The sequence below is a fragment of the Meleagris gallopavo genome, chromosome 14 (genome assembly GCF_905368555.1).
Source record: "Meleagris gallopavo chromosome 14, MGAL_WU_HG_1.1, whole genome shotgun sequence".
Classification (NCBI taxonomy): domain Eukaryota; kingdom Metazoa; phylum Chordata; class Aves; order Galliformes; family Phasianidae; genus Meleagris; species Meleagris gallopavo.
Window position 1 is genome coordinate 8,430,321 of NC_139417.1, and position 18,229 is coordinate 8,448,549.

The 18,229-nt window shown below is 35.5% G+C and overlaps 1 protein-coding gene across 1 annotated transcript in view; it reads left to right on the forward strand.

Annotated features, from left to right (window-relative positions):
• The window catches only part of APPL1 (adaptor protein, phosphotyrosine interacting with PH domain and leucine zipper 1), a 29,128-nt gene that overhangs the window by 5,359 nt on the left and 5,540 nt on the right, over window positions 1-18,229 (forward strand). The window contains exons 3-21 of the mRNA XM_085235904.1: window positions 153-212; window positions 1,061-1,132; window positions 1,919-2,006; window positions 3,748-3,789; window positions 4,507-4,565; window positions 5,037-5,183; window positions 6,423-6,505; window positions 6,608-6,766; window positions 7,922-8,110; window positions 9,729-9,771; window positions 10,252-10,308; window positions 12,002-12,093; window positions 12,671-12,853; window positions 14,888-14,937; window positions 15,358-15,532; window positions 15,636-15,672; window positions 17,035-17,181; window positions 17,447-17,497; window positions 17,850-17,939. Coding sequence (XP_085092030.1) covers window positions 153-212; window positions 1,061-1,132; window positions 1,919-2,006; window positions 3,748-3,789; window positions 4,507-4,565; window positions 5,037-5,183; window positions 6,423-6,505; window positions 6,608-6,766; window positions 7,922-8,110; window positions 9,729-9,771; window positions 10,252-10,308; window positions 12,002-12,093; window positions 12,671-12,853; window positions 14,888-14,937; window positions 15,358-15,532; window positions 15,636-15,672; window positions 17,035-17,181; window positions 17,447-17,497; window positions 17,850-17,939 — 1,824 coding nt within the window. The remainder of the gene's footprint in view (window positions 1-152; window positions 213-1,060; window positions 1,133-1,918; window positions 2,007-3,747; window positions 3,790-4,506; window positions 4,566-5,036; window positions 5,184-6,422; window positions 6,506-6,607; window positions 6,767-7,921; window positions 8,111-9,728; window positions 9,772-10,251; window positions 10,309-12,001; window positions 12,094-12,670; window positions 12,854-14,887; window positions 14,938-15,357; window positions 15,533-15,635; window positions 15,673-17,034; window positions 17,182-17,446; window positions 17,498-17,849; window positions 17,940-18,229) is intronic.

Genomic DNA, 18,229 nt, shown 5'->3' on the forward strand with positions numbered 1-18,229 from the left:
GCAAAATTCTTAGGTTTTCTGAAAATCTGTAATCAGGCTTCCTGCATCTAAGTTCCATGTCTGCAATATTTAAAAAAATAAAAAAATAATGTATTTTAAAAGGAAAGTAATAGCTTAAAAAGTAACAAACTTCTTTCTTTTTTCTAAATTAGAATGAATTAAGTGCAGCAACTCATCTGACTTCAAAGCTTCTGAAGGAATATGAGAAACAGGTATATTATAAATCACTGTTGGTTTGTGTGGTCAGGACTGTATTTTTGTAGCCTTTTATCTCCCAGAGCACGGTACAGAATGTATTCAGGTTTGATTCAGATAAAGCAAACTATTAAGGTTGGTGGCTCAAATCATTGCCAAAAGAATCAGCCTATCTTCATATCAGTTCTTCCAATAAAAACACAGATGCTTTCCATTCTGCATGGAAAAACGGTGCACAAAGTTTGCTGAAGAGAAATATGTCCTATTAAGGCTGTTTTCCAGAATTAAATTCTTACTATGATGAATGTTAAGTTCTGGGGACTTTATTTCTGGTGTTGTTTTAGAATATTTCAGTTAGAAAAGACCTACAAAGACGAACCAAACGTTAATGCATACTGAGGGTATTATCCAAATGCTTTTTGAATGCTGACAGCTTAGGGAATCAGTCAGCCACCTCATTAGGAACCCTGTTCCCTTCCTAATGACTCATGGCAAACGGATTTTACCTAATATCTAATCTGAACCTCCCCTGATGCAGCCTTGTGCCATTCTCATGCATCCTGTCATCTGGTTAAGAAGAGGAGGGGCAGAGAAGAGAGAAAGAAGGGGAGGTGGGGGGGAAAGAGATGGAGGCAGGGAAAGGAGTGATGGAGAATTTATTACTGTTTTCCAAAAACCTTTTTTATCTGAGACAATTAAAAGAGGAAAAAAAAGGCTTCACAAAATAGTCCCACAATGTTTGAACTGCATCATTTTAAAATAAATACCTGGTACATTCTTAGACATGAATTTTATACTTGCGTGAAGGGCAGAAAACACTATAACCAGCATACCTCCTTTTGTTTTTGTTTTGTGTTTTTTGCAGCATTTTCCATTAGGGGGAGATGATGAAGTTATGAATTCTACTTTACAGCAGTTTGCAAAAGTGATTGATGAGGCAAGTACTTGCATTTATTTCAGTTACTTTACTACTTTTTGTCATGTATTCACTTTGACTTGTTATCCTGTAGCCTTCAGATTAGAGGTTCAGAAATGGCTTTCATTTGATGATGTGGAACTGCTGTTGCAGTATAAGCTTAGGGTTACATAACTTAAAGGTAAAGAATCGATTCAGCAAAGCAAGTACACGTTGCTGAGGATCAAGGTAGTTTAACTACAAAACCAAAAGCATCACAGAATGATAAATGACATTACAAAATTATAAAACATCCCCTGATTTCAAATACCTGACTGATAAAGGAGCCTTTTGCTGTCCATATTAGAGACGGGCTGAGTGACTGACTCTTCTGAAAAAATATTTTAGCATCATTAAGAATCAGGATTTTTCCTCATGATCTCTCCTGTTTAAACACTACTTTTTGATAGAAAGAACACTTTGTTTGGATCATCTTCTGTAACCTGAGAAAGATGGACTATGATGTAGCTGGAGTGAAGCTATAGAAATAAATTGACTGGTCACCAGAAGGTGTGAGGCCATCTTCTGACACAACAGCAATTTGGAGTACAGATGGAGGAAATAAGGGAAAATACTATGCTGTGAAAGTCTTTTATGTAAAGATGATGGTGAAATAAGGAGCCTTAGAAGAAAGTAGCTGCAGAAGTGAATTTGAAAAATTACGTTCAAGTTGTACATCAAATTTCAGTGAAACCTCTCTTGCTTGCTTACTTTCTTTTGTCTCAGCACTGTTTTCCTAAAAGTATCCTTCTTTCTCTTATTTTACAGCTCAGTTCTTGCCATGCAGTACTTTCAACTCAACTTGCAGATGCAATGATGTTTCCTATTACTCAGTTTAAAGAAAGGGATCTAAAAGGTAGGGTGGTCAAACAAATGCTGCTTTTACCCATGACATCAATAGCAAAAAATCACAGCATTCTACCTCTATAGCTCTTATTGTACACGATAGGATCTTCCACTTATTTTTCAGCTCTCAAGTGTATGCATCTCCTAACACTTCTGATATAAATTGTTTCTACTCAGAAGAGCATTAGAGTTGAAGAACTAAATACTGCTACATTACAACAAAAAGTACTACTTATAGAAGCAGCTAGTCAAGTTGAAAATTTTGGAGTTGCTAGAAACATTTTCAGATAATTTGCATAGTCAGGAAATAGTTGTATATATATATAATATATATATATATAAATATATACATATAAACATCACAACATAAATATACAAGCTGAATTAAATTTAAAAGATGAAGTGCCAAAACTGTAGTATTTCCTTCATTACTGTAACACCGATAATGCAATAGAAAGCACAGCAATAATAGTAAGGTAGCAAAGCCCTAGGCTACAGCAAGTGAGGATAAGCCTAAATGCAGAAACCATAAACACAGAAACAAAGGAAAATAATCTGCTTACCCTTAGAAGGCTTCAGGTACGCAGGATCTCCAGCAAGGTGTCCTTGCCTCCACTGCCAACCTTTAAATGAGGTCTGGGAAGGGGTGGATCTCCTCTCCACCCCTTCTGCTCATTCAGGGGCATTGCATTGCACTGCACTGCCTGCACCTGAGCTCCCCTGGGTTGGCCCTGCCTTCTCACCAGGTGCTCAATCACTGCTTCAAACCTGTTAAGGTTTAAGGTTGTTCTTTTACCCTACTGGTAATAATTTCTAAGCGTAAATGAAAGATGAAAAACTTAAAATTTTTCTAACAGATCTGGCTTAATTTGCCTGGTCTAAAATAATAGAACTAAATATGATAGACTTTACTTAGTGTGCTAAATTGAAGAGGCTGGTGTGGTAAATGGGTTTCAAATATAAACCAAAGTTAAAAACAAAGTAACTTGGATCTACAACGGTGAATTTTTCAAGGCTAGTGTTACTGCTTAGAGCCTGGGAAGGCCTCCTGTCAATATTTTCTGAAGAGGTAATAATAGCAAATGAAATTTTCTCACTGGTATTTTTTTAAACATAGCTAACATAGTATTATACAATATTTCATTATGTACTTCACAGATACTTTCTTTAAAGCTTTTGAATACTTTTTGTCTTTGCAGTAAACTTAATCATAGCTTTTTGCTAGTTTGTGTTGTGAAGAGACAAAAAAGTGCAGTCAAGATTAGAGCAAGTTTTCCTATGTGTTGTACTGTTTTCTGTTTCCTGACTGAGACTGGACAAACAGCTAGAACATGACTGATTTTAGGTAGGAGAAATTGCACATATAGCAGTAATCACAGTGTTGTAGGGTTTTCTGTTTCCTGATGCTTCCCATTCTTCTGTGCTCTCACTTCCCCAGCTAGGACCAAACCCCTGAGCAGAACAGTAGGTGATGCTTTTGGACTGATTATCTTTTTCAAAGTCTTTGGAAATTCCTCCTTAACGTACTATACTACAGTATCATTTCTGTAAGTCAGAGAGCAACATAAATGGTACTAAGATCCAAAGTAGGAGCAGACTTTGCCAGCTGCAGATGCCTGTACTGATAATTTAGTATGGTATGAGGTATGAAGTGCACCTCTTCAGCAGTGTAACATGGCGTGAGAAGTCTTTGTGTATCTATATCTGTATGTATGCTAATATTTCACTAATTGTGCTATGTTGTTTTGTAGAGATATTAACTCTAAAAGAAGTTTTCCAAATTGCAAGCAATGGTAAGTGTAAAATAGTCAATGTTACAGATATTGCAATACAATGGTATTATTGTAGAATATTTACTTAGAAAATTAGTGAAGATAGTTGGGTGGCCTAAAGCAATTACGCTGTGATTTATTTTCAGTGATATTTAGGCAGCCAGCTATCATTGAACATCTTGTAAATTTCTGCTTTGTGGACCAAAGCATTAAGGCAAATAGACAGTATTAGTCTTCCTAACAATACTTTACATGTGTATGTAGTTATAAAATAATTTAGGATTGTGCTTCTAAAATTCATGTGAAGAGTAAGGTGTAGCTTACTTTTTAAACTCAGGACTTAAAATGGACTGAAAAATACAAATCTCATCTCCCTAAAATTTGTCTGATAGTCTTCCTAATTGTCAGTAGTTGCTTTTGCTCTGCTGAGTCCTCTTAATCTAGATAGCTTCATTACTTCAGAAGCAAAAAAGATGAGTTAGAGGTTTTCATGGACAGTTGACACTATTTTGAGTCAGGTTCTTAGACTTTGAGAGAAATTAGTAAGAATTTATCTTCAGCCCAAGTGTTGGAAGCCATGTAGTAATTATGAAGAAGCAAGAATTATTAAAGTCTTTATTATGGCAGAACTTTTATTTGAGTTGTTATACAGGACATGGGGATATGAAAGTTTTTATGCTCTGTTTCATAAGTGATTAACTTACCAAAATGATTCCTTATTCTCTCTCCATTGCTTAGACCATGATGCTGCCATTATCCGATACAGTCGGTTGTCAAAAAGAAGGGAAAATGAAAAGGTTTGTTAAACAAAACGCTGATAAGAAGATTTCTAGAGGAGTTGAGAATTAATTTTTGTCTTGTATGTATTTGTGATGAAAGATAATGTACAGCAGATTGCACCTGAAGTTTGGTAGTTGATGTTTTAGCATTCTGGACAGTTTGTTTCAGAACACAAAAATAAGCTTTCTTGAATACACTGAAAAAGCTAGAAGGTGGAAGTTGTGATGCTGTAGTCCAGTTGTTTTGTAACGAACTGACTACTGTATGTACTTTATACTGTATAATACTGTGTGTACTTTTCATGCTTCCCTCATCTGTGAATTACAGAAAGGGAATTGTAGCACACAAGAGTTAATGCTGAGCTGAGAACATTACTGTATTGTTCTTTCTTTTTTTCCTTGCTGTTTATAAAGCTGTTGAGAAGGCATGTGATAAATACCATACTGAAACATTCTTTTTTCCCCCTCTCCTTGTCTGTATCTCTTTAGATCAAGGCTGAAGTTACAGAAGACGTGTATACTTCCAGAAAAAAACAGCACCAGACTATGATGCATTATTTCTGTGCATTAAATACTCTTCAGTACAAGAAGAAAATTGCTGTGTTAGAACCCTTGCTAGGATACATGCAAGCTCAGGTAATTTCACATTCTGAAAGCTATAGGTCTGAAAGAAGATGTAAGAATACTTCATGAGAGTTGAGAGTCTACTGCAATTCATTGCAAGACCTCTTTTTACAATCCAGGGAAGCAAACCCCACCTCCATCCCTGTAGCTGTCATACTTACTGCCAAGTGCCGTTAGCACTATTCATTTTCTGTTCAAAATTCTGTAGGACATTTTTGAATCTCAGCATGACATGCTCCCATTTAAGTATCTTTTGGGAAAATCTGGGCACCAAATAGAAAGATTTAATTCTAATCCAAATTCTAGATGATTAAATTTGAGGTCTCAGTTGCTGGTGCTGTTCTCTGTTAGCTTGTTGCTTGATTTTGTTTTATTTTTTTCTCTACTGGATCACAGACAGAAATATCTGATTAAAACTTCCATGCATGCAGGTCTGCATAAAAGTGCACCTTCTTAGAAATTAACATGGAGGCAGATAAGCTTCTTCCTGTGGCAGCTATTCTGAGATAATTATCAAAATCACATCACTACTGTTTCTAAGCAAGGGTGTGAAAGAATTGGAATGCTCAAGATCTTTCCGATTTGAGTTTGTGTAATATAATGGGTTTATTTTAGGACGGGTGCTACAGGGAAGGCTTTTTGGAAACTTTCTAGCATCTGGCTAGAGTGCAGGAATTAATTTCTACACAGTGTTTGAAACTTTTCCATGTCCAAGAAGTCTTGCATCCCTTGGAGAACTTGGAGCTTGTACAAAATAACTAAGCTTTAAATGTTTTCTTTACGAGATAGGTAGTGCAACCTGTTGCTCAGGTGCAGCTTTTTACTGAATCTGAGAAAAGGAATGGCAGGACTGCCCCCCGTGGCTTCTTGTTCTGATGTTTCATACAGCTAAATTCAATTTATATGGCAGTTTTCCTGAACTGATATGGAGTGAAATGCTTTAAGATCATATTGTCTGTCCCCCTTGGCATGATCCACAGTTAGAGGACTGACCCAGACAAGTTTCTACAGTCACATATTTCATTTCACTTGCTCTGTTCACATCCTCTCTGTAAAATAAAATTCTTTTGCAATGTCAATATCTATCTTCACTTGGAGACAAAAACTTGCATTCTGCTTCTTTTGCTGAGACTGCTGGGAATAGGGAATAAAACCAGATTTCTTTTTGAAATAACTTCCTATCATTTATTGATTGATTGGTTTATTTAGTTTCATTCATGCCTAAGTTCTCCCTTTTCCTCCTTTTTTAAGATAAGTTTTTTTAAAATGGGTTCAGAAAATCTCACTGAGCAACTGGAAGAATTTCTCACCAACATTGGCACAAGCGTACAAAAGTAAGTTGTTCTTGTTAAATTTTGCACTTTTTTTGCACAATTACTTTTCTGTTTCCACTTAGCAATATATATTCTCTGTTAGTAACACATAACTTACCTTAGTGTTCGCAGGGAAATGGAGTGTGAAATAGAGAACATGCAGCAAACTATAGAAGACTTGGAAGTAGCCAGTGATCCACTTTATTTGCCTGATCCTGATCCTGCGAAATTTCCTGTCCATAGAAATCTGACACGGAAAGCTGGCTATCTCAATGCAAGGAAGTAAGACTAACTTGTTACTTAAACCTTAAGGAATGTTTAGCTTTGGGAAAGCTAGAAGCATATGCTATATGGTTTTGGAATAAGTGATGCTGATCTTAAGTATGTAGTTTAGTGTACAAAGTCACATCAGAGCTATTCTGTTTCTTTTGTTGGATTCCCCTTATTTATTTTTGAGAGTGTAATTTCACTGGATTGTAATTGTAAACCAACAAGACTGCAGTGGGAAGTATTTTTGTATAAGTATCCAATAAAGCTCCAGGATTAAAGATGTTAAACTCCACAAGCTTGAGTTGTACAGGGCAAACCTAAAAACACGTTGAACGTCCTTCAGTTTCATGAGGTAGTCTTTCCTCCACTGGAGGGAGCTGTTATGCTATTAAAGTCATTTTTAGTAGTTGAAAATAAGTTGTAACCATAACATTTTTTTCAGTAATCTGCGTAATAACCTCCAAACAGGCAGGTTGTTTTTTTTTTTTAAAGTTAAATTAATTTTACATTAACAGTTAGAGTGAAATATTCACTGAATAAGACCTGAATTCCTGCCATAGAACACAATTGCAGCAATTAATATTGAAGAAAGTGTCGGAACAACAAGGGAGGCTAAACCACAAGCATTACTGACTTATGGTTCCTTTGTTGTTCTTCTGCAAGAAGGAGGTGGAAAAGGAACTCAAACATGCTCTAAGCAAAACTTTGATAATGTCACTGAATGATAAAAATACTTGGAGAAGGGAAGTGTGTTACATACCTTAGCTAATGCCTACCTCAGGTTTTCCAGTGAAAGTAGAGTTTGGAGATGGTATAAAATGCTTTGATAACGTCTATCAGTTGAATATGCACATTTCATAAAGCAGTGCTGTAAAAACTGTAAATCAAAATTAAAGAACTGATGTCTTTTTAATCTCAATACAGTCTCATTAAATCTAAGAAAGCAAATATTTTTGTAAACTTTGCCCAGCAGTGGATTTGAAATAAATATGCAACAGATAAAGACTAATCTAGCTGTAGAGCTAACCTAAAACATTAAATGAGGGCATTTTTTAAGTGCCAATATGGCTTGCTCGTGTAATTTTTTTTTTTTTTTTTTAATATTCTAATTATAGAGCTCAGCTAAACTCCTAACCTACTAAGCAGGAATCTCTTCTCATGTTCTAGTAAAACAGGGCTGGTATCTTCCAGTTGGGAGAGACAGTTCTACTTCACTCAAGGTGGAAATCTGATGAGCCAGGCAAGAGGTGATGTGGCTGGGGGACTTGTCATGGACATAGACAATTGTTCAGTAATGGCTGTGGACTGTGAAGACAGACGGTACTGTTTTCAAATAACATCTTTTGATGGTAAAAAGTAAGTATTCTTACATTAGTTTTATCTGTAAGAAAATGTACTTGCTACTTAAGAAAAGAAAAATGGTCTGACTCCAGACAGATTATAGCTTGATGGGTTTGGAGTGTGTTTAGAACCTCAGTCTGGGATGTCTGCTATCTTTATTGTGATGCTGCTTTTGTTCCCTAGCAGCTTCTGCCAATGCAGCTGAGTAGTACTTCAGAATAAAATTACAGTATTCATGGTGTCATACCATAGCATTCAAGAACAAATTCAAACTGAAGATAATTTGTGGGGAAAAGAGAAGGCTTAAAACTTGACCAGCTTTTTCTGGGCAGCTCCAAAGCAGTTTTTATTTCATCTGAAATAAGTACTTTGAGAGAGCGTGTTTATGTGTGTTTATGTTATCATGTGAGATTATTTGTAGTGCTATATTAAACTCCTGATGCTAACTTCTTATTGATTTGGGGATTTTTAAAAGTAGTTTTGGTCATTTTATGAAATTAGTTTTGTAAATTCTAATATCTGGGAAATAACAAATAAGGCAAGTTTAATAGAATGCTTTGGATGCTTGTTAGAGAAAATCTGTCATGGAAATTCCTATTTTCTTTATCATGTGTGTATAGTTCCTGTAAACTATTTTGAAGGCTAGTAGATTAAACCTCCAGGTTCAGAGTATCTGTCATTTTAATGAAAATGGCACTATGTGGATTTACCACTCTGCTTAACTCTTACATTAAATCTGTATCCAACTTCTAAGTGTTTATGCTGTAAAACAATGGCTTTAATGTATTTAAATTCTAATTCATTTCAAAATGACTTTTCAGTGGACTGTTAGAAATAAGACACCTGTATCTAGTTTAATTCTATCTTAAATTCTCAGTGAGCAAAAACCGTACCTATTCTTAAGTCTATATGATGATATATTTTCTATCAGAGAAAACAAGTGTGTCACAACAAATTTTATACAGCTTAGTTAGTTATTATTATCAGATTATTATTTTCAGATTATGCATATATCAGAATAAGGTAGCTTCCCTTCAAAAATGATTGTAATGTACATGAATTGAAAAGTAGCCTGAAAAATAGTAGTAGATACAAAATAAATGAAGTAACTGTAAAAAAAAATAAAATAAAACACCAAAAAAACAGGAAGCTCAGTGCCTTGTCTTTTCACACTTTTGTCTATTCTAAAAATGATGCTGATGCTGTCAGAATGAGGCTGGCTGTGTTTCCTGAAGAATTTGTTGGCCATCAGAGAAAAACAGCTATTCAGCTTCAGCTCAGGAAGTATTGCTCAAATTAACCATAGTATATTTTTGAAAGGCTGAAGCTTTTGATACAGTACTGCATATTTTAGGAGAAGGCTCTCATTTTTCAGAGTTTGACCTTAATTAAAACCATGGAAGAAGTAGAAAGATGAGCTTTTCTATTGCTGTTAAGTGGATGGATGTTGTAGAGGTTATAGGAAAATGAATTTTCTTTCCCCAGTTAAATGTTGTCTGCGCTCAATACACAGTGTCTTCAGACTTGATTATTTCTTTGTGCAATGTACAAACATGAAAAGGGAGTTTCTAATCTGAAAGGACAGGTGAGGCATTTTCAAATGGGCAAAATTTTGGTTTTCATTCTCTTTCAGGTCTTCGATCTTACAGGCAGAGAGTAAAAAGGATTATGAGGAGGTAAGCTTGCAGGAGGTTCACATGGCATTGAATGAGTTTTCTGTGGCATAGAAGGGAATACATTAATAGAAATAGTTGGAGTGCACATTTTGTATTCTTCAGGCAGTAAATAGTGAACAACTTTCAGAAAGTCTGACAAAACATTACTGTATTTAAATCCTTTTCCATAATAGAGTGGGATTAGAAAAAAAATGTTGTAAAAGCCCTTTAAGGCATGCTTGGGCGAACAGCTGAATAAGGAAATACAGAAAATGTGGTACATTCAGCCTGGATTCGAATTTCTCTGCAATCTTTATTATTATATTGGGATAAAATAGTTGTTTTATGCTATTTTTAAGGGTAGGCTGTGTTAGCCTCACCCTGAAATTACAAATGAGGTGGAAAAGGTGCTGCATGCAATCAGTGCTCAGGGTTTTTAATCAAACTCCTTGGAAAGATCCATGACAAATCTAATATTTTCTTTTTTCCTCTCTTTTTCAGTGGATATGCACAATAAACAACATATCTAAACAGATATATCTAAGTGAAAACCCTGAGGTAAATGTCACCAAAATGTATCACATCAGTTAATACTTTCATACATGGATGCACACAAAAGTAACAAGAGATTAACTGGTCTGACTGGATAGCACAGAGCTGAGTACTTCCCAGATGTCTCATCTGAAGCTTCACATTGTGTGGCTTTTTACATCTATGAAAGCATACTCCCAATTCTTTCAGTCTTCTGAAGTACTTCTGTAGCAAGGGTAAAAATTATGTGGCTTCTTTGATACAATGTTTTGACAGCTTCAGGATTCCTTTTTTGTATTTGATAGATGATAGTTTGCTACAAATGAATATGACAACTATCTGGATGGATGCATGTAATTAATTTATACCAGAGCAAACTGAAATTTGGTGAATTACATAAGCATAATTTTGCAGGAAAGATGTTTTCACTTTATAAAAGAGTTATTTGACTTTTGAAGATTTAGAAATTGGTGTACATGTGCAGAGTTTGGTGTCATAAGTTTATTTCTATGCTTTGTATTTATAAATATAAACTTATACTGATATAAACTTAAGCTGTGACCATTATTCCCTAAACCAGGGGAGTTGGCCCAACAAAATCTGTTGTTTTGTAACAGAGCATGGAACTATGTGTATGATGTGCAGAAAGAGAAGTCATACTCTTTGGTCTGCTGTTGAGGTTTGAAGCAGTGATGGGTTATGTGGAAGGAAGCTTTCCAGTGCTTCTATAGTAGATATGAGCACTGTGGTTAGAGCAGTTGAATAACACCAGGATCTGTCGCTGAAGGCACGTGCTCTGATGAGCTCAAAGCTGAGGTTCTGTTTAGTCCAGGCGTAGAGGAGTGCAAAGCCCTTAGATCAGTGAAGGTGTATTTACTTACATTGTGCATGAATTCAAGAGAATAATAAGAGCTGTGACTCCTGTATAATTATTAGAACTCCAATATTTTAGAGCCTTTTTACAGTTCTGATGGCTTTAGGGTTACGAATGTCAGTTGCTGAATAAAACTTGTTTGAAGAGTGGAAATATCTTCTGAAAAGCACTACTTGAAAACAGATTGCTCCCAGCTCTTATTTCCTATGATACCACTGCCTTCTCACTTCACAATGGCTTTATACTCTCATTTTCTGAGTCACTTGCACAAAACTTTGCTTCTTCACTGCTTTGTCTCCTGTATCTTCCCTCTCCAAAATCCTCCTTATTTCAGGACTTTTACTGTTGGCTTTACCCCATGAAGTAAAGCCATCAATATTAAATACTGACACTTCTGAATCAGTAATTTCAATAAAAGAATAAAATTGAATTCTTAAACTTTGAAAGGTCTAGTGTTTGCTGAAATAACACTGTAAAGTGGCTATCTTGATAGTCGTTCCTGTCTTGGTTTAAAGAAACATTTAAACATTCCCAGATTTCAAGTGCAGACTTTTGAGTCTTTATGTTTTGTTAGTAGTCGAGAGGTACATTTTTTTTTTTTTTTTTTAAGTGAGATCTTTATTTTTCTTCCTATATCTGTTTGCTTATTTTATCAGACAGATTGCAGCATTATAAAGCAAGTGCATTTACTCAGGTGTAGAAAGTGAACAGCACGAAATGTGACAAGTTTGAAGATGCTAGAGATACGTTACTGAAAGGGGACAGTTTAGAATTTCTGTCAATTGCATCTAAAACTAAAAGCTGGCACTGTATTTTGAGGAAAATGTTTTCATTTACTTGTTGCAGGAAATTGCTGCACGTGTAAACCAGTCAGCTCTCGAGGCCGTTACTCCATCGCCTTCATTTCAGCAGAGGCACGAGAGCATGCGTCCGACTGTGTAAGCTGCTGAACTGTGGGCACTTGAAGAGCACTTCTGAAAAGAATCTTGCATTAAGTTCCAGTAAAAAAACAAACAAAACCAATCATCAACAACAAAAAATTCATAAAAAAAACCCTCAGCTTTCTATGTTCAGAGTGAAAACTTTGATAGACTTAGAGGAACATTTCTCAAATGTGCCTTGCTAGTGTTGTTTAGCATCCATTGTTACAAACAATCCGGATTTCTTGCCAATTAGAAAGTTTGGTTACATTACATCTGGTTTGATTGTGCTCTGTATTCGTGCTGAGTTTTATTTAATGTGTACAACTCCTGGAAGCAGACCTTAGACTGTAATGTATTTTGTGTACAGTTGTACATTGATGTTAACCTGATGGCATTATTAGTGCAAATAGTAACTATAACTGACTTAAATCGGTTTGGAATGTAGGCTCTGATTATTTGACTATGTCTTATCCTCTTCAGTTTTTAGATTTTGTTTTGTTTTGGAATACTAAATTCATCTTCCTTTGGTTTAATTGATTATCAACCAACCTGAAATTAACACGCCTTCATTTTCATTTTTGTTCCATTTCAGACAACCCCGGCCCCCCGCAGCCCGCACCAGCAGCACGGGGTCACTGGGCTCCGAATCCGCCGCTCTGTCTGCGCTGTCCTTGGATTCACTTGTTGCCCCTGACACTCCTATTCAATTTGACATAATATCTCCAGTTAGTGAAGATCTGCCTGGTCAAGCAAAGTCTTCAGGGCAGTCAGGCAGGTAGGAAATGTAGAAAGAAAAAATAAAGTCCTAAATTAAATGTAAATTAAAAGAAATATTAAAAAAAACATGTTTAGGCTGCAGCTCCACACACACCCGCTGCCTCTGTCCCTATTCTTTCTTGTTTTAAAATAATAATAATTTACAGATTTACAGTGACCAACAAGTTTTTGTTGTTGTTAAATATAGTTATAAAATGTTACTTATTTACATAATTAGATTCAAAATGCTGTTTTCTAATTTGCAGCAGTTCTTCTTGCTTTAACAGCTAATGCTTTTGTTTATTTGATTTATTTTAATAATTTGGTTTCACAAAGTATTTTCCTTTCCTATTGCTTGCTCACCCAGCAGCTTGGGTTATTTCCTCTTGGAAATTCAAGAGAAATTTGGTAGCCCTGCCTCCAGATGATGATGGCATACGATGACACTCTTCTTAAACTGAAAGGTGAGTGAAAATGATCTAGGCTTCTAGAGTGATCTCACATATAGACAAGTTAAAATTGTCTAACAGCTCTTTCCAAAATAGGAAAACCTTTTCAATTTTTTCAATTTTCCCATACAAAAATGATAATAAAAAACTGTAAATCAGCGCTGCATTTCTGGAACTACTTGTACAGAATTCAGATATTAAGAAAACATATTTGCAGTTCCAGCTCCTTTAAGGGAAAAAAAGTCACAGTGGTGTGTTCTGTATTCCCCTGCCCTCTAGAAAAATGACTTCTAGTTGTTTAACTCATATGTATGAGAAAATGGTATACATGCAACCTTTTTTTCCCCCACTGAACAGTTGTTTGTTGATTGGTTTAACAGAATAATCATTTGGCTAACTACATCATTAAGAACATACTGCTTTAAAATCAATCTTGAACTTTACTCCAGGAAGTGGAAAGCTTAATACTTCAGCCAAATTCATGTCATCAGTTGTAACTTAATTCTACAAAATTGTGTTTATCATATAGAAATGATTCAGAGTTTTGCATATTCTATCAGTAAAGAATTGCAGTGTTTGGTACAGAATGCAACGTGCTACTTTAAAACAAATTTTAATAAATATAATATATGCACTTACCCTAATTTCCGATGCTGATGACATAATCTTTTTATTTTGTGAGACCTCATGAGATTTTGTATTTACTGTTCCCATCTTGTCTTGAATGACAAGTTTAAGCAAAAAAACTTGCTAACAGAATTTATCTGTAGTGTTTTTACACAGATCAGATTTCAATGGGAGGATTCTTAATGGAGTCCTCATTATTTAAGCATTGTAGTAATGCAACCTCCACCTAATAGGAGAGATTCACATAATTTTTCTCTGACTTAGTTCTGAAATTTGCTTTTAGAACACTTAAAAAAGAAGGTGGTGCATTCATTACTCCCCTATAAAACCTAACTCAAAGTTTATGAGCACTTGATAAGTTTATTTTAACTAATTTCCCTATTCCCCATGTTCTTATCAGCATTGGCTTTACTGCTTTTAAAAATATAGACTTGGAAGCCTAGAGTATTTTCACTTTTTTTTGTAATTGATAGCACTTCTGTGAGCCAGAAACGGCCATATTTCTCTTGACCCTCTAGGAGTAAAACCCCAGTGATGTTTTCAGAAAGCTGCATTTGAAATAAAACCAGTGACTTTTCTTCAGTAGATAATGCATCAACTTGAGACAGTGCTAAGAGGTGTGGTGCTCCTTTGGAGTAATGAAAGGAGTAGTGTTTGGCTGTATTTCCCAAAGCTGTTCTGTCACACTTTGTTCCTTTGGGCTTAATTCAAGTATACAAAATGCCATGGGAGCCAAACTCTTTGTGGCAGCAGTAGGACAACAATACCTGCTATTCTCCCCATCATTTGGCAGTTTGTCTTATTCCCAGTTACATTTCTTGCCCTTACAAATTGCTTGCCTTTATCATAGTTACTGCTCCAGATTACAAGTTTGTCAAGTCATGATCTTGTTCTTATTTTATGCAGCATGAGACTACATTATTCATGAGTGGTTCCTGTAATCTGACTCCTGGTTTAATGTTTTCATTTTTTAATAGACGCACAAATCCTTTTGGTGAAACGGGAGGCTCAAAATCTGAAACTGAAGGTAATTAAAAAAGAAAAAAAACAACTCCAATGCAAATTGAATTAGAGAATTTACAAATTGATTTAGTATGTTTACCTGCACCTTTTCTCCTTGTTTACCACCAGTTTTAGAGTGTTTAGTTGCGTTACAGTAGCAGTGTATCGGACAAGTTCAGTTAAATCAGACTGCTGTCTGAAAGTCCTGGTTCATGTTCTCTGCTATATGACATAAAACTATTTTATTGCATTTTTTGTATTCTTGAAATGAAAGATATATGTCTTGCTGCGTAGTAATTGTATCTGTAATTCATAAGCACAGTCTCTTTTCAATTTATTGGAAGTCTGGTGTTTTCCTGACTGAGTACAGCTTTGGTCTTGGAAGTAGTTTTGAACAGAAGCCCCCACATGGAGTTCACTTACTCAGTACTTTTGTTTCTCTTAGATTCAATTCTTCATCAGTTGTTCATTGTAAGGTTTCTTGGCTCTATGGAGGTGAAGTCTGATGAAAGTCCAGATGTTGTTTATGAAACAATGCGTCAAATCCTGGCAGCTCGGGCCATCCATAACATTTTCAGGATGACAGAATCACATTTATTAGTCACTTGTGACTGTTTAAAGTAAGTTTCCTTCCTGACTTGTACTGATGTTTATTTACAGAAGGAACATTTTTCACTTTGGTAAAATTTACTTTCTGGTTTGTTTTTAAAACCAAATTTTTAGGTTAATTGATCCACAGACACAAGTTACAAGACTACGAGTAAGTAACTTTACATTTTAAGATAAATACCCAGCAAAGTAATTCTTCTACTTTTTAAACAATATTATTAAATGTTAGCAGAAATCACTGACAGCATGAGATTTCCAGACAGATTTCCCCAGAAACTGGGAGGCTGATGCAAACATTGGGTTTAAGGGGAGTGAGCTCAGTAGGAGAAAGAAGTTTTTTAAAACATTTTTTTCCACAATTTGATAGGGTAGAATCTTAGGAAAATAAGAGTATTTTCTTTTAACCATCTGGTTGATACAATTGGAATTAACGGAATTAAGATTGGAACGGATTCAGACGTCCAAAACATTTTTGTTGCCTTTTTTTTTTTTTTTGGCTTTTGTTTTGGGTTTTTAGTTTTTCTGTAATCAAATTTACAGTGTTGCATGGTGCTGGTTTATTTAGTTCTTTACAGTAAATGCACATGAAAAAAAAGGTGGGATTTTCATGAGGAATCAAATATGGCTGGCTTAATTCTTCATTAATAGCAGTCTTTATTTTCTGTATTTCAAAACTATGCCTCCCCTCCCCTTGTCTCTGCGCAGTTTATGGTCATTTAATTTATTTGGGTGTTAAAAAGATGCTCAATTTGTCAGGTACCCTAAGTTGTTATCATTTCTATAAAAGGAAATGCTAAGCATATAAAATATTCTTCATATACACAGTGTGTATATATATATATTTTATTTTATTTTATTTTTCCTTCTTTGTGGCATTAAGTTCAGAACTGCCCCAAAGCTGTGAGCTTTTACAGGTGAGGTAAAGAACTGGGTGCAAATGGAGTGTTCTACGTGTGTTCCTGTGTGGTGAGGAAGAACTCCCATGCTGTCAGTTTGTAACAACTGCAGTAGGGGCCTTCAGAATTTGAAAGCTTACTTCTGTGCTAAGACTCATTTGAAATTTCTGGTTCAACTTCTTTTAGGAATTGAGAATATGAAGCATTTTTATTGAAACAATACAAAAATGTAATCTTTCTTGCTTACATGATTCAGGAGAGCTAAACTTCTTGCAGAAGATGTTTTAGAAAAGAGCCTTGATCTGGCACCAAATGCTGAGAGCTTTGCAGCTGCTCACAAATGCAGCTTGTATAGATGTCTCTTTTAAAAAAAAATTAAGTGTTCACATTTAGAAAGATGACTGAATGTCATTGCATATGTAATCCCCTCTTTTATCTGCAATAATTCCCTTCTAACCCACTGTTTGGTATTTGGCAATTACATCTTCCGTCAGGTTGTAACTTTCTCAGGTGTGGTTGTGTGTTTTTGATATTGAAGTACCGTGCAGTACAGTGAAAATCTATACAGAATGTCTGAAACCACTTTTAATATCTCTGTATTTGATCCTTTCTGGCAGTTTCCTTTGCCCAATGTAGTCTTGTATGCAACCCATCAGGAGAATAAGCGCCTCTTTGGATTTGTGCTTAGAACTTCAGGAGGGAGAGCTGACAGTCGACAAACTTCCATCTGCTATATCTTTGAATCAAATAATGAAGGGGAAAAGGTATTGGTGATGGTTATATTCGTATCCATTTTCATTTTCTGATTGCAGTCATTTTCTGTCATGGATTCTAAGGTGTTAGTTCCATTCCAGCTGTCTATGGGATTTCTGTGAGAGAGTTTATGTACTGAAAACAAATCAACCCAGTAGTTGAAGTAACTGTAAAATGCTTTAGCACACTATCATACCTCGTTTGGGATTGTGGCATGCTTTTAAAGGCATTTTTGTTAGATTCTTACAGATGATTTAAGATCTGATTTGTGTTTAGATTTGTGACTCCGTTGGACTGGCGAAACAGATTGCTTTCCATGCAGAACTGGTAAGAATCTCTTTAGGGGACAGTATCCTTGTGAATGGAAGGGAAAAGGTATATTTAGTGTGTATAATAGAATATAGTCTGCAAGATGCTTATAGATGCAGTAATGTGTTGTAGAGAACTCAAAAGGATTTGTTTTATAGAATTTGAGCCCAAGATAAAAAGACCAATCACCAATGTCTGCCTTGGAACAATACTCAAGATTGGAATCTGCTTTTTACGTTTAACAAACATACCTGTCCATTAAAAGAAGCATAATCAGGTGTCCTAGCAGTTTTGAGTGAACTCAGATAAGCCCACAGCATATCAAGGCCCTTGGGCAGCTGTTTATTTTATTGTCATTTTTGCCCTTCAGGATCGAAAAGCATCAGAAAAGCAAAAAGAAATGGAGAGAGTCAAAGAGAAACAACAAAAAGAACTGACTAAACAAAAACAAATTGAAAAGGTACACTTTCTTACTTTTAATGCTATTTTTGTTGTGTTTTTTTCCTGTTTAGTGACTTTGTTTTGTAGCTTTGTAGTTCCAGGTGTAATATCACATTCTTTAGCACAAATAGAGTGTTGTGGAATCAGGTTCATTACTGAAGTATTTTCTGTGCAGATCCTGTAGAATTTTGTATTACAGTTCTTCAAAAGAGTTTTTCTGAGGAGATAAACAACAAAACATCCTCATAGGCATATTTAAGAGCAGTGCTTGAAGGAACACCTGTCATAAACTGTCCTATACATGGCTGC